Source organism: Eumetopias jubatus, unplaced genomic scaffold, assembly GCF_037043125.1.
Source record: "Eumetopias jubatus isolate StellerSeaLion01/CBP00866 unplaced genomic scaffold, mEumJub1_p1.0 scaffold_11, whole genome shotgun sequence".
In the NCBI taxonomy this organism is placed as follows: Eukaryota; Metazoa; Chordata; class Mammalia; order Carnivora; family Otariidae; genus Eumetopias; species Eumetopias jubatus.
Genome location: NW_028274817.1, coordinates 70,204,722 through 70,218,281, shown reverse-complemented (window position 1 = coordinate 70,218,281; position 13,560 = coordinate 70,204,722). Strand labels below are relative to the sequence as shown.

The window sequence follows — 13,560 nt, the reverse complement described above, 5'->3', positions numbered from 1 at the left end:
CCTTCCTCTGCCATCCTTTCAAGAGTGCCAGGCTCCTGGCATTTTGGGTCAGGATGATGACTTCATCTTTCGCTGCGTGTTTCAGGGCCCTGTTTGATTATGATCGAACTCGGGACAGCTGCCTGCCAAGCCAGGGGCTCAGCTTCTCCTATGGTGACATTCTGCACGTCATTAATGCGTCTGATGATGAGTGGTGGCAGGCGAGACTGGTGACCCCGCATGGAGAAAGCGAGCAAATCGGTGTGATCCCCAGTAAGAAGAGGTGAGTGGTCATGATCTTGAGGCCTTCCCTGCCCTCTTCCTGGTATTGCTTTCTTTTGTACCTATTATACTCTTAAGTTGCTTGAGAGCAATGGATGTGCTCTATCATTCCTTTTCGGTAGAGTTGGTGCTCAAGACACAGTTATGACTCAGGGAGCCAAAAGGTGGCTGCTGAGACCATGCACTGGCAGTGAGTAACAGGACTCCTCTCTGACTCCAAAACAGGGTGGAAAAGAAAGAAAGAGCTCGATTGAAAACCGTGAAGTTCCATGCCAGGACGGGGATGATTGAGTCTAACAGGGTAAGTGGGGATCCCCAAGGAAATCAGCCAATATGTGAAAAGGAGTAAGAAGCTTGGAGTCTGTCTGCTGGATAAGAGAACTGGGGAGCACAACAAAATATCTCTTTTTCAGGGGGCTGGCTCTGTCCTATCAGAACACTGACTGCTTTTCAGAAAGCAGAGAGAGGGCACTGAAACTCCGTGTCCAGCCTGTACTCCTTCCCCCTGGGTTACTGGCTCTTGAAGATGTGTTGGAATTGGACTGTCTGGAAAGGCTGACTTGTTCCGGGTACATGAAGCCATCTGTGGTTATCTCCCTGGCCGCAGACCCTGTCAGAGCTGTGGGGGACCCTGAACAGAACCTGGCCTTGTTACCCAATGAGGAAGGCCAGCCTCAGATCTCTGACCACCTCCCCTCAGACCAATGAGGCATGAGGGCTCAGTCATTCACCCCTTTTCTTCTGTGAGCTTCGCAGGCCAAAGAACTTCTGGAGCAGTAGAGGGAAGAGAGACACGGAGTAGATGACTCTGTATCAGTGGCACCTTAGGGCATGTGTCCAGGAGGCTACAGTGACCTTTGTCCTTTAGAAAGTGCCAGTGAGTGCTGTGAGTCTGGATTAGGTAGAAACCTCTAACATCCCTACAACATTTTCCTGTAAACATAATTTTCCTCTTACATCAACTTTCATTTAATCTCATAGACTCCATTTGTGAGAGATGGTCTTTTATTTAGCTCACCATTGTCTCCATTTTAGTTTTTCTTGCATGCTTTAAAATCCATTGTTCTGTTTTTTTTTTCTTCTGTCCTTCCCCTCCATCTTCATGTTCTTTCACAGTCGATCAAAACGAAACGTAAAAAGAGTTTCCGCCTCTCTCGAAAGTTTCCATTTTACAAGAGCAAAGAAAACATGGCCCAGGAGAGCAGCATACAGGAACGTAAGTAGCAGCAGGGTACAGAGACAGACTGCCCACAGCCCCGCCCTCTCTTCCTCATTTGCACCTCCCCTTATGAGAAGATGGGGAAAGTGTGTGTGTGTGTGTGCGCGCGCGCACGCGCGTCCATCCGTCTGTCCATGTGTGCGTGCATGAGTGTATGTGTGTGCGTGCACCCTTGCTTATTTGCAGTCAGTGTAGAGATTGATCTGCATGGGGAGACATTGGGTCTCTCTCATCCAGCTGCTCACTCTGAAAGAATGTTAGAGGCTCTGAGGACCAACTGCTTCCAAGGCTGGTCTACCAGGACATCCCTGGCGCTGGTGTTGGGGTGCCAGGCCAAGCTCTGCTGTGGTAGTGATCAGTTCTCAGCCACAGTGTCAGGTTTAGAAGAATGGTTTTTCAAGAGAACCAGGTCAAGGGACTCAGTGTTGCTCTCCTGGCTTCTTCCTCCTGTGTTTTCTTTCCCTTAACTGTACTCATCTGTGTTAAGAGAAGAGCCTTTTCTTCCCTGGACACCTGGAGTTGGACCTGCTTCTTGAATTACACGCATGTGCATATGCACCCAGGATGTCCACACGGCTCCAACAGACTGACTGTCATCCCAGATACAGAGCCAGCCTTCAACATAAAATCCTTCCTGCTTAAAGGAATTGACGTGGAAGGGGGATTACTAACATTGTCTAAATAAAGATTTATTGAAAAACAGTAAATGGTAGGAAAGGCCATAAGCTGACTTTTAAGAACCAATGTAATCTTGAGAAATATTCGTATTCTACCACATGTCTCGGAAATTAACTGCTCTGTTTAAGGTGCACCTTAAACACCAGGTCAAGCTGGTGAAACACTTCTCATATGGCTCATGGTGAACTGTAAGCCTCTTCTCTGCTGCCTCATAAGGAGGGGCCTTGGGGTCCTGGGCTGTTGGGACTGGCAGGAGATTGACTTTGTCTAGGCCAGCCTGATTCATGGTCATGGTCTACGTAGGTCATTGCTGTCTGAAGTGGTAGCTAGTCAATCCAAGGGTGCCTTCATCCAAATGGAGGTTATGGGTACATAATCCTGGGTAGCTCAGTAAGAAGCACCAGCTGCAGCTGGTTCTGCTCGTGAGCAGTGGGAAATGGTCTGAAGGGAGGTCACCACAGTTCACTGGATCAGCCTCAGAATGTCCGTGCTTGATCTAGCCTGGGGAGGGTTCACCGTTGGGTGGCCCAGCTGAGGGGCAGGGGGCTGCCTGTTGGGTGAGAGGTGAAACCGCCTAGTGCTTATTCTCCAGAAGCTGAGCTCGTCCTCTGTGGTCTACACAACTCCGGTCAGCTTTGAAGGCCATACCGGACACTGCACGAAGCTTTCCCTGAAGGGTCTGGACAGAGTGAGTCAGTATTAGGCAAAAGCTCCTTGGGATGATGATAATTCTGCCTGCTCTTTGGTGCACCCTCACAGGGAAATGGTGATTACAGGGGCAGAGCAGAGACCTGGGCTCTGTAAGTACAAATTCAGCCAAAGCAGGTACTCTAAGCCTTGGAAAGTCTACCTATTCTGTCCTGTTGGGCTGTAGACTGTAGACCACCTCAGAAAGGTAGTCTGCTCCAAGGCCCTCTGGCAGCAAGTGGGGCAGGATGAAGTATCCGTATCTTATTGGATCTGGGGCATTCTTTCTGTAGCAAAGTTCTTAACCTCACTATAATTATAGGTCTTCATAGTATTTCATACTTCTGTCACTAATGCTTACCTGGCTCTGTATTCTTCCTTCCCCTTGTCCTTTTTCTCTGTTTTCTCTTTTGTCCCAATTCTTTCCCTCCCTCCCTCCCTCCCTCCCTCCCTCCCTCCCTCTTTCCCTCTCTCTTTGTCCTTGCTGTCTGTGAAATCAGGACTTCCCTGGGTTAAGTGACGATTATTATGGAGCAAAGAACCTGAGTAAGTCAAACTTACACACCACTAACTGTATTTCTGGCATGAGTGGAGATGCTGGGGTTGGGGGTGTAGGGAACGTGGGTGAGGGCAAAGGGTGAGGGGAGGACAGTGTTGTGAGGACTCTGACACCACAGCAGGAGGAGGAACAAGTGGCTCTGAATGTCACACTTTTGCTCTGGATCCCTGGTACCCTAATAAAAGCCTATCATTCACATCTGTATTTTCCTTTTGTACCTTGAAGGGATGGGGAGCCATCTTGGGGCCCCGCCTTAGAAATGAGGTAGGCAAGACGTACTTCTCCAAGGGTGACCACTCAGCTCATCTCTAGCCTGTTGTTGAGGGGAGGGGTGCCCACTGGTTGGCTTCTCCTAGCGACATAGCACTAAAGAATTGGGCTTAAGAATGAGCAGTTTTGGTCTAACTAGGGGCAAGAGTACTGTGAAGCCCTTTACCCATCATGCATCTGGGACATCCCAGCAGGTCCAGGGGCCTCGGGAAAAGCCGTGGGCTGGCTTTCCACAGAGCATCTTTAAGGGGCTGAGCTGGTGGGGGAGGGTCTCAGCGGCATTTATGGACCATATATACCTTTATATCTAGTGCCTTAGGTCAGGAAAACTCTGACCTGTTCTCTCTGGAAAATAATTCTAGAGTGAAAAATGAAGGGACCGAGAGGACAGCACCTTAGTGTCCCCTCTGTGCACGTACACGTGGCTGTGCCAGGAGGTTCTGTCAGCATATACTCTCCTTCAATAAGTAATAAAGGCATGAAAGTAAAGGAGCTTCCTCAGGGGATTGCTCAGGAACTAGCCTTGGTTGGCGACTCATCCAGTCCTTCCTACGGGGGCCACAGCATATCACAGTCTGGAACAGTGTCATCTTGGCTGAAACGAGCAGTGTCTCTGTCCATCGTTTGTTGTGTTCATGTTTCATCTTCATTTGCTTGTCGTCTTGGGAGCGGTGGCCTTTGTTTGGGCCATACTGCACCTTGTGCTTCCTTTGAGCATGGCGGCCATGCCCACACTCAGATGTAGGCAAGTCCCAGTGATCTGAGACAGGACGGTTGTCTTGGCCTCCCAGTGTTCTGTGTTTGTGGTCTCTGTGTTTTGACACGTCTGTCCGATTGTGGTTGGAGGAGCATCCTCCCTCACCACTGAGGCCAAGCTAGGAGGAGGAGGAGGCTAGATGATAGCAGAGGCAGGTCGGTCCCACCGAACGGTCAGAGCCTCATTCCCTGGTGACAGCTCAGCATACCCAGTGCTTAGCCTCTTAGTTCTGGAGCACCGCACAACTCTGTACATCGGGGATTCTGTCTGGGGGAGGGAATTCAAGAGCAGCCCGGTCCCCTGGACTCGTCTTTGCTACTGTCACTGCCCTTCCTTTCCTGTTGTTAGCCTTGGGAGATGCATTTTGAGATAGGATTTGGAAACCATCCAAGTCCGTTGTTTTGATTCAGATGAAGAGGATGCTGCCGAAGAATGGAAGGCTTGTAGTGTACAGGGAGGGCCTTGGCAGACCGAGAATGCTCTGGGGACAAGTATGAGGTGGCCAGGGGCTCAGGGTTGGAGCTCTGCCTCCCAGCTTGTAGCCTGGACGTGGCAGGCCTCCTGTGGCCTGACTTGGTTGGCAGCTCGGTGTCTTGCCTCCTGGAGGAAATGAGTTTTGTGCCGCGTGTGACCTCTCAGTGGTGTGTTCTGAATCGGAGTCTCTTTCTTGTTGGCTTGCAGAGGGAGTGACATCCAACACCAGTGACAGCGAAAGCAGTTCCAGTAAGTGTGTGTCATTCTCCCCCATGTCGTGTGGCTCCACTGTGTGTCCCAGCCATCCTCATTCCCGCGTTGCATGGCTGCCATTTCTGTTCAGAGGCTAGTGCTTCGTTTAGCCATGTGCACTTGGAGATCCTGGAAATGCTGTGGCCATTTTGTCCTGACGGGGTGGGGTTTAGGCCATGAATTAAAAGGAGAGTATAAGGCCTGCCCTTCTGGCCAGGACCTGACTTAAAGCCGTCCCTGGGGCCTCGGGAAGGGTGAGCTGCCAGTGAGTAAATCCCTGCCATGGGCATCCTGGGCTGTAAATGCTGCCAGTTTGACAGATTTGCTTAGAGACCAAAAGACAAATGGCTCCTGTGGGCTGTTGTCCTGAATTGCCTTTCTGGGTCTCTAGGACCCCCCCGGGTTAAGGCTCGGTGTCTTTGTCTTTTTGCTGGGTTAAGTGATCCGGTAACTGCCCAGGTTTCCTTCAGAGATCCTGTGACCAAGCCAGAGAAGACACAGTTGGAACCCCACGAACTTCGGGAGCCCTGGCCTCTCGGGAGCTGTGGCTAGATGTCTTGTACAATCTGCCCACGAGTCTTAGGCTCAGAGGAAGCCTGTGAGCAAGCATCCTGGGGCTTGATGCAAATATTGCTGCCTTCCCCAGCATTGCTGTCAGCCCCTTGGGGGCTTCCAGGCACCCAGAACCAAGTGGCTTGGTGACTATTTTAGGAAAAGTTCATCACTGTTTATTTGTTTTCCCAAGATTTTATTTATTTATTTGACAGAGAGATAGAGAGCACAAGTAGGCAGAGTGGCAAGCGGAGGGAGAGGGAGCAGCAGGCTGTCCGATGAGCAGGGAGCCCGACGCGGGTCTCGATCCCAGGACCCCGGGATCCTGACCTGAGCTGAAGGCAGCCGCTTCACCGACTGAGCCACCCGGGCACCCCAAGTTCATCACTGTTAGGATGTATGGAGCTCTACCATGAGGAGAGAACAGGGCTCAGCATTGCTCTTAAAGGGGACTGGGGACCTTAGCCCAGCCTTGAGCCACTTATCTGGAGATTTCTTCCAGGGCAGGGGGGATAGGTAGACCCTTAAGAGCGCAAAGTTAGCTTGCATGAGTGCCCTGACTCCCCTGCTTGCAGATTAGGGGACGTGGGCAATATTTCTGGACCAGTTGAAGCTTCCCTGTGATTCTTACCAGAGCAAGAAGGGTAATTGAGGACAGTTGACTGTTACCTATAAGAAAAGTTCCTGAGAAATGAGGGTGGCTTTGGGTGGAGGCTTCATGGCTTCTGGGTCATGTCCCTTTGGTCAGCGATATTTTGCTGAATGAGAGGACTCCTGTCCCAGGGGTGGTGAAGGGCTTCCTGTGCTTTCTTGCCAGTGGGTAGCAGACAGGCCCACAGGGCAGGTGGTAGCAAGTACCACATTGACAAGGCTATTTTCTGGCAGAGGTGGGGCCGAGGGGGGTGTTGTAGGGGGACCAGGACACAGGGAGGCAGATTACAAAGTGCTAACATGTCTCCCTTTTTTGTTGCAGAAGGACAAGAGGATGCAATTTTGTCATATGAGCCAGTGACACGGCAAGAAAGTAAGCCCCCTTCTGAGAGTCTTGCCTTCAAGCTGGTCTCGTGGTCGTGGCGCCCAACGCAGTGGTTGGCCGTGTGGGCGGAGGGAAGCGCGTGGGGGAGTACGAAGGTGGGGCCCATTGCATGTCCACCCCTGGGCGTCTCCTCCTCTCCTGCGTCTTCCTCTTGTTGTAGAAAATGGGGAAGGAAACCCAGTGTGCACCCCTCACCATACCATTGTTGCTGCCCGGTGCCTTTCAGAGGATAGGACAGGTTGACAAAGAGGGCAAGGGTCAGTCTCAGTGGGTGTGACCACTTCCAAAAGAAAGGTCCCGGTCCCTCCCTGTAGAGGCTCCTCAGGAAAAAACCTTGCTTAGCTGCTGGTGCCCATGCAGAGATTTCTCCTGAATCTGTTGGAAGGGGAGATGCTTCTGATTTCAGACTTGCCCTGGACTTAGATATTTTCAAATTAAAGGCTCTTTGATGTCTTTGTAGTTAAAAGCCAGGGAATGGCCACAGACACTCTGCCCTGTCTGAGTGGCGGCTCCAGAGCCGCGGTGTTCTAGGCAGACTTGGAGGTAGAAGAGGCCGTCTGGTGGGAGGCCTTGCTCACGACCTCCATGCTCTCTTTCTCCAGTTCACTATGCAAGGCCTGTGATCATCCTGGGCCCAATGAAGGACAGAGTCAACGATGACCTGATCTCGGAGTTCCCGCATAAATTTGGATCCTGTGTGCCACGTAAGAGCCCAGGAAGGTTTTGGGAGGGAGGCGTTAGTGCCCTGGGAACAATTACTCTGATGTTCTGTGGAAAGGGTGTGGGGCCAAGTACTAGGGTTCTCTGGGAACAGGGTCTAGTGCTCCGGAAGAGATTAGGCAGCAGTAGATTCCCACAGGGCTGATGGGGTTGAGAGGCCTAAGCCATCAGGCTGGCCTGCTTCCTCCCTTGGAGAGAAGTTTTGAGTGGTGATGGTCGGGAAGGATTGGACTAATGGGGGGTCTGGTCCAAGTGGTGTCGGCACGGCCCCGTGGACAGCTTGTTAGGTTCGCTGGCTCCCGTGCCACATTTGGCATCTTCTGCCAGGTTTTGGCCCAGGAAACCCTACCTTTCTGGTCCGGTTTAAACTAAAGCAAATAGCTCCCTGTGTGTGAACCCTGGTGGTTACAGGAGAAGTAGGCAAGGGCGCCTGGGTGGCTCAGATGGTTGGGCGTCTGCCTTCGGCTCAGGTCGTGGTCCCGGGGTCCTGGGATCGAGTCCCACATCGGGCTCCCTGCTCCTTGGGAGCCTGCCTCTCCCTCTGCTTCTCTCTCTCTCTCTCCCCGCCTCTGTCTCTCATGAATGAATGAATAAAATCTTTAAAAAAAAAAAAAAAAGAGAGAAGTAGGCAAGACACACTTCTTTCAGCTACTCTCCCCCGCCACTCACCTGGAAAATACTGGCGTGGCCCCGGGGCCCAGGTGAGAGAGGAACCAGTCATCTCTTTTGGCCTGGGGCAGGCAGGTCATTGTCCTTGGGCCACACAGCATTTCCTTTCTTCCTTCAGATACCACTCGGCCTCGGCGTGATAATGAGGTGGATGGACAAGACTACCACTTCGTGGTCTCCCGAGAACAGATGGAGAAGGATATTCAGGACAACAAGTTCATCGAAGCAGGCCAATTTAATGATAATCTCTATGGGACCAGCATCCAGTCGGTGCGGGCAGTTGCAGAGAGGGTAAGAGAGGAGATGGCCCTGCTAAATACAACTGTCAAAGGAAAACCCGGAATGTCCCCACTGACATTCCATTAGGGTCCGCCTCCTCCTGGCACAGGGCCTATCAAGCGGCACGCCGGCTCTGCGTGTTCCCAGCCCCTGGATGGAGGTGGCTGTGTCTCCTCCACGCAGCTCACCCCAGCGTGTCACCGACACGCATAGGGACCCCTCTGCAGATGTGGCCTTTTCTGGCTAGTAGGAGCAAAATGTGGGCCCTGGGTGTCTCAGCAGTAGAATCTTCTAGGCCTCTCTGGGTGACCCTGGGTTCCCCCTCTCTGGGCAGGTGTTTGGGTTGCTGCTGGGTACGTGCTTGGGGCTGGGTAGACAGGGACTGGGTGGGTTGATAACAACTCTTTGCCTTTTCAGGGCAAGCACTGCATCTTAGATGTTTCTGGCAATGCTATCAAGAGGCTGCAGCAAGCACAACTTTACCCCATTGCCATTTTCATCAAGCCCAAGTCCATTGAAGCGCTTATGTAAGTATTTGCGAGCCTCAGACACTCCCAGCTAGGAGAGGGCCCTGGAAAGGAACAAGAAAATAAACTGATTTGTCGGGCAGGGGTAAGACCCCATGGAAGCTCCAAGGCAAGTCTGCACCCCAGCTGGTCCCCGAGGGTTCCTTCTGCTTTGAGTGCCTGCGCTTGTATTCTAGTTGCCCTTTGTAAACCTGGCAAGTTTGGGGAAGATGTTGAGCCATGGGCCACTGCTGCTCTCATAGGGCAGCTGAGCAGATTTTCAGGGAGCCTGGGAGCAATCCTTTATGTTAATCAAAATATAGGATCCAGGGGTACCTGGGTGGCTCAGTCAGTTGAGCGTCCAACTCTTGGTTTCGGCTCAGGTCGTGGTCCCGGGGTCGTGAGATTGAGCTCCGCTTCGGGCTCCGCGCTCAGCGGGGAGTCTGCTGGAGATTCTCCGTCTGCCCCCTGCCCCCTGCCTGTGTGCTCTCTAAAATAAATAAATAAATCTTTAAAACAAAAGATTCTCTCTCCTTCTGCACCTGCCCACCCCTCCCCCCACCCCGAACTCATGCGCTCACTCAAAAAAAAAAAAAAAAAAACACACATAAATCCAGTTTGGTACCATTTTTCCTCCCCGTCTTTGGCAGGGAAATGAACCGACGGCAGACATATGAACAAGCAAATAAGATCTATGACAAAGCCATGAAACTGGAGCAGGAGTTTGGAGAATACTTCACAGGTAAGAAGCCCTGCTGCCCGGCTCGGGTAACATGGGACCAGCCAGACACCTCCAAGTGTCTCCAAAAGGCTTAGGTACCCAGCACAGAGTTTCTGGACGCTTTGGAGGTCAGACCTTTGCAGAATACTCAAGCTCCTTCCATCCAGTGTTTAGCCAGTTTGTAGTATCAACCACCACCGCCAACCGCTGCCTTGGATCATTTTGTTCATCTTGTCTTTATAGTCCTACCAGATTAGAGGCTCCCTATGTTACTTTGCTTCTCTCCCTCCCAACTCCTCCTCCCAGTGTAGTACTCGGTTGTGCGTGTTCTAGGTGCCGAATCCATGTTTGTTGATGACGATGATTCCTCAGTGGGGTGTTCAAGTTGTCTGTCAGTGTGTGTGCGTGTGTGTATATGGCCACCTATTTTAGAAGGTCAGTTCCTAAAAGGTTGTTAAAATTTCTCTGTAGTATGTTGCTTACCTTTAAAGTGCAGTCACAGGGAGGTGGGGGGGGTGGGCTGGATGGGGGCTCTTGTTGGGTTGAGCACTGGGTGTTGTATGTAAGTGACGAATCACTCGGTTCTACGCCTGAAACCAATATTATCCTATAGGTTAACTAATTAGAATTTAAAGAAAAAAATTGAAAAAAAATAAAGCACAGTGACATTTATGTGCAGGTTGGTGCTGAGTAAACCCCAGCTGCTGGTGCCACCAGGTCGAAGTAGGGAAAGGATACGTAACCATATTCTCAGAGCTTGGGTTTCGGACCTTCCCTTTACTGTTACGTCCGTGCCCTCGTTTTCCGGGCTGACCTCTGACATAGAGCAGATGTGGTGGCCCCGGGAGCACTGCCTCCTGCTAGAAACCGTTTCTTTCGGTTCTTTCTCTGGATAACTGGGATTTTCCAAATCTTCTACTGAGGCTGTTTACAATGACCAGCTGCTGGCCTCATGGCTGCCAAGAGCAGCATGAGCCTCGAGGTCTGGCATCTAGTGGGTGCTCAATAAACATTTTTTGAACAATCTGTTTTCTCGTTCATTGCCACTTAGTCTCACTGTCTCGGCAAGTTGACGTTGGGCCGTGGGCTGAGAGCACCTGCCAGTTTCCCTCGTTGCCCTAGGCTGTGCGGGCATCTCTGCCAGGCTGAGCTGGGGGCCTGGGGTCGGGGCAGGCCGGACTGCCGGGTTGGGGTGCTGTGGAGCACATTAATAATTCTGTTTTCCTCTTCACTTTAGCCATTGTACAGGGTGACTCACTGGAAGAGATTTACAACAAGATCAAACAAATCATCGAGGACCAGTCTGGGCACTACATTTGGGTCCCATCCCCTGAAAAACTCTGAAGAATCCCCACCAAGCACTCTCTTGTGAACAGAAGACATCAAGTCCCTCTTCCCTCCTCCCTCTTCAGTCCTGTCCCCACCAGGAGAACAAATGACTACTGTTCTTGTCCCCTTTTTTAGATATGTCCCAAAAATTGAGTTTTCTAGTCCTGTTCTGTTTTTTTAAATTTTCATCTTGTTTTAGTTTATTTTTTGGGATGATGCCATCTCACTCATCACGTGACTGTGCCCATTCCTGCATGGACCTTTCCCAAGCGCTAGCACAGGTGCAAATCCATCAGAGTCATTGTTTTCATAAAAACCAAGCAGAAGCGAAGAGACGAGAGGAGGACTGCCGGAAAGCCAGGCTCTGGACAGCTGCACGGCTTGTGAAGCGAGCTCGGTGTGCCGCGTGCCGAGATGCCCCCGGGCATTTCTGCTGCTCACGCTGCCGTCACGCAGCGCTGAACGGTGCAACGTATGGCGACAGAAAGTATCTTATTTATATATAGATATATATATGTAATTTATATAAAATATATAGAAATTATTATATATATATATTATACACTCTCATATAATATATATATATTCACACACATTTGGACTAGAAAATCTATGGAGACTTCATCAATGGTACTGTGTTATTAGAGAAATGCTTTAATTTTCATATTCCAATCAGATGGCATCTATTATATCCCAGCTGGTTGGGGAGGGATCGAAAGTGGTAGTAAGTGCTGTACCAAGGGCACTCGCGTTTGGTCATTCTCTTGAAAGCTGAGGTTGTCTCTAGGTCGGGGTCAGCGAGCGGGCTTTTTCTCTGGGGGCGAGAGGGTTGGGGACGGGACCCCGAAGCAGCTGCCACCCGGGAGGCACAGTCAGTCCCGGGTGCAGAAAGCGAGAGAATGGCTAACAGTGCTCCAGATTAAATTGCCTATTGTTTTCTGCCACCCGATGTGTCTGCATGAGAGGTTTCCTTTTTGTTCATTTTTAAGCTGCTGTTAAACCAAAACCATGTTGTGCTACCGTGTCAGCCTTTTCATTATTCCAAATTTTACTTTTACTATTTAAGTGAATGCGTAGAATCCAATTTGACAAGTGTTTTAAAGGCTCATGACGTTGTGGAGGAGCCGGGCCTTGTGATAGAGTAGGTGCACCCGGCGTGGCCGTCCAATCAGCGGAGGGGATGCGGGGGCTGCCGGGAGCCGAGAGCGGGAGCTGGGGCTCTGCTCCGCAGTGGGTCCCTTTGCTCCCCGGGCTGGGGCCGCACCCGACCCCCCAGAGGTCCCTCCGTGGGGCGCAGCACCGGGGACAGGGAGTCACTTGCCTTCCGGCTCTGCGCTGGGACGGTGGCACCGTCCTGGGCCTGGCCAGCCGTGTGATGAGAAGTTGGCTTTGGGTTTTTTTCCGCAGCTGCTCCATACGCCCTACCCCAGCGCCCGCACCAACAGCTGGTAGCTTACTGTTGCTTCAGGAAGAGCGTGGACTCTAAGGCCGTCCGCGTGGCCCGTGGAGCTAAGATTCCCTTGCTGGTGAGACCTGAAACCGTGCTGGTTTTTCCCAGTCAGAAGGCAGTGACTGCGGTCGGGGGAGTCTCTTCTCTGACCACAAGTGCAGGTGGCAGGTGTGGCTCGGGCCCCGCCCCGCCCCCACCGGGCTCTTTTTGAAGCCACCGTGCCTCCCTCGGCCCACGACGGGCATGACACAGGGGAGAAGAGCATGGACACGCCTGGCCCTGGGCTTGAGTCCACGGTTTCCCAGCCCACGGCGTTGGGACCAGTGGCGCACGATGCCATGTCAAAGGCGCTTTGAGTGCTACCAGCCAAGTTTAGGAAATCTGTTAACAGTTCTCCTACCAGCATAATGAGGCTATAACTGCACAGTGTGGGGCACAGAATGAGGGGAAAGAAAGGGCAGCAGCTTTACCTGGGCAGTACACTGGATTGAAGGCAAAGAGGGATGACGTGATGGCCGATGGTGACTCTGGTGAGGAGGGGGGTGAGCGGGGAGTGTTGATTTCCCTGATGTTAAGTCATGTACTCTGAATGATGCTCAACCCTCTGCCCCTCCCAGGGAAGGAAATCAAGATTCAAAGTAAGCATGACACTAGTTGGTTTACCAGTGTTCCTTCCAAGGAGACATATATTTTTTAATAAACGATAGTTGCAATGAACTGAGTGTGGCTCAGAGGCCTTCTTCGTGGGGTCGAGAAGGGAGGGTGGGGGCACAGTCGTGGGAAGAAGTCTCAAAACTTCGGGGTCCAAAAGACTCTACCCAGCGGCGCCAGAGCGGCTCAGGCGGTGAAGCATCCGACTCTTGACGTCGGCTCAGGTCATGACCTCGGGGTCGGGCGATCAGGCCCGACCTCAGGCTCCACGCTCAGTGCAGAGTGTACTTGTCCCTCCGCCTCTGCTTCTGCCCCCCCTCTCCCCATCCCTCCACTTGCCCTCGCCCGCATGCTCGCTCGCTCTCAAAAATAAAATCTTCAAAAAAGACTCTCCTTAGTGACCATCTGCTGACTGACTCTGCTGTTCTTCTGGACGGTTTCAGACCACTGTGCTTGTACCGGGTCCTTCGTGAAAGCTATATGCTTGGTC

General features: G+C 51.7%; 1 protein-coding gene across 7 annotated transcripts in view; it reads left to right on the top strand.

Annotated features, from left to right (window-relative positions):
• The window catches only part of DLG3 (discs large MAGUK scaffold protein 3), a 54,148-nt gene extending 41,012 nt beyond the window's left edge, over nt 1–13,136 (top strand). For 2 of the 7 annotated variants that reach the window (XM_028092118.2, XM_028092119.2), the window contains 10 exons: nt 86–262; nt 487–562; nt 1,378–1,477; nt 5,113–5,154; nt 6,683–6,733; nt 7,348–7,449; nt 8,253–8,425; nt 8,831–8,940; nt 9,570–9,661; nt 10,878–13,136. In XM_028092118.2, coding sequence (XP_027947919.2) covers nt 86–262; nt 487–562; nt 1,378–1,477; nt 5,113–5,154; nt 6,683–6,733; nt 7,348–7,449; nt 8,253–8,425; nt 8,831–8,940; nt 9,570–9,661; nt 10,878–10,984 — 1,030 coding nt within the window. In that variant the 3' untranslated portion in view covers nt 10,985–13,136. Of the gene's footprint in view, nt 1–85; nt 263–486; nt 563–1,377; nt 1,478–3,345; nt 3,392–5,112; nt 5,155–6,673; nt 6,734–7,347; nt 7,450–8,252; nt 8,426–8,830; nt 8,941–9,569; nt 9,662–10,877 lie in introns of all 7 variants that reach the window. The other 5 variants (XM_028092117.2, XM_028092116.2, XM_088028755.1 and 2 more) reach the window with 4 other exon arrangements.
• Nucleotides 13,137–13,560: the final 424 nt, after the last annotated feature.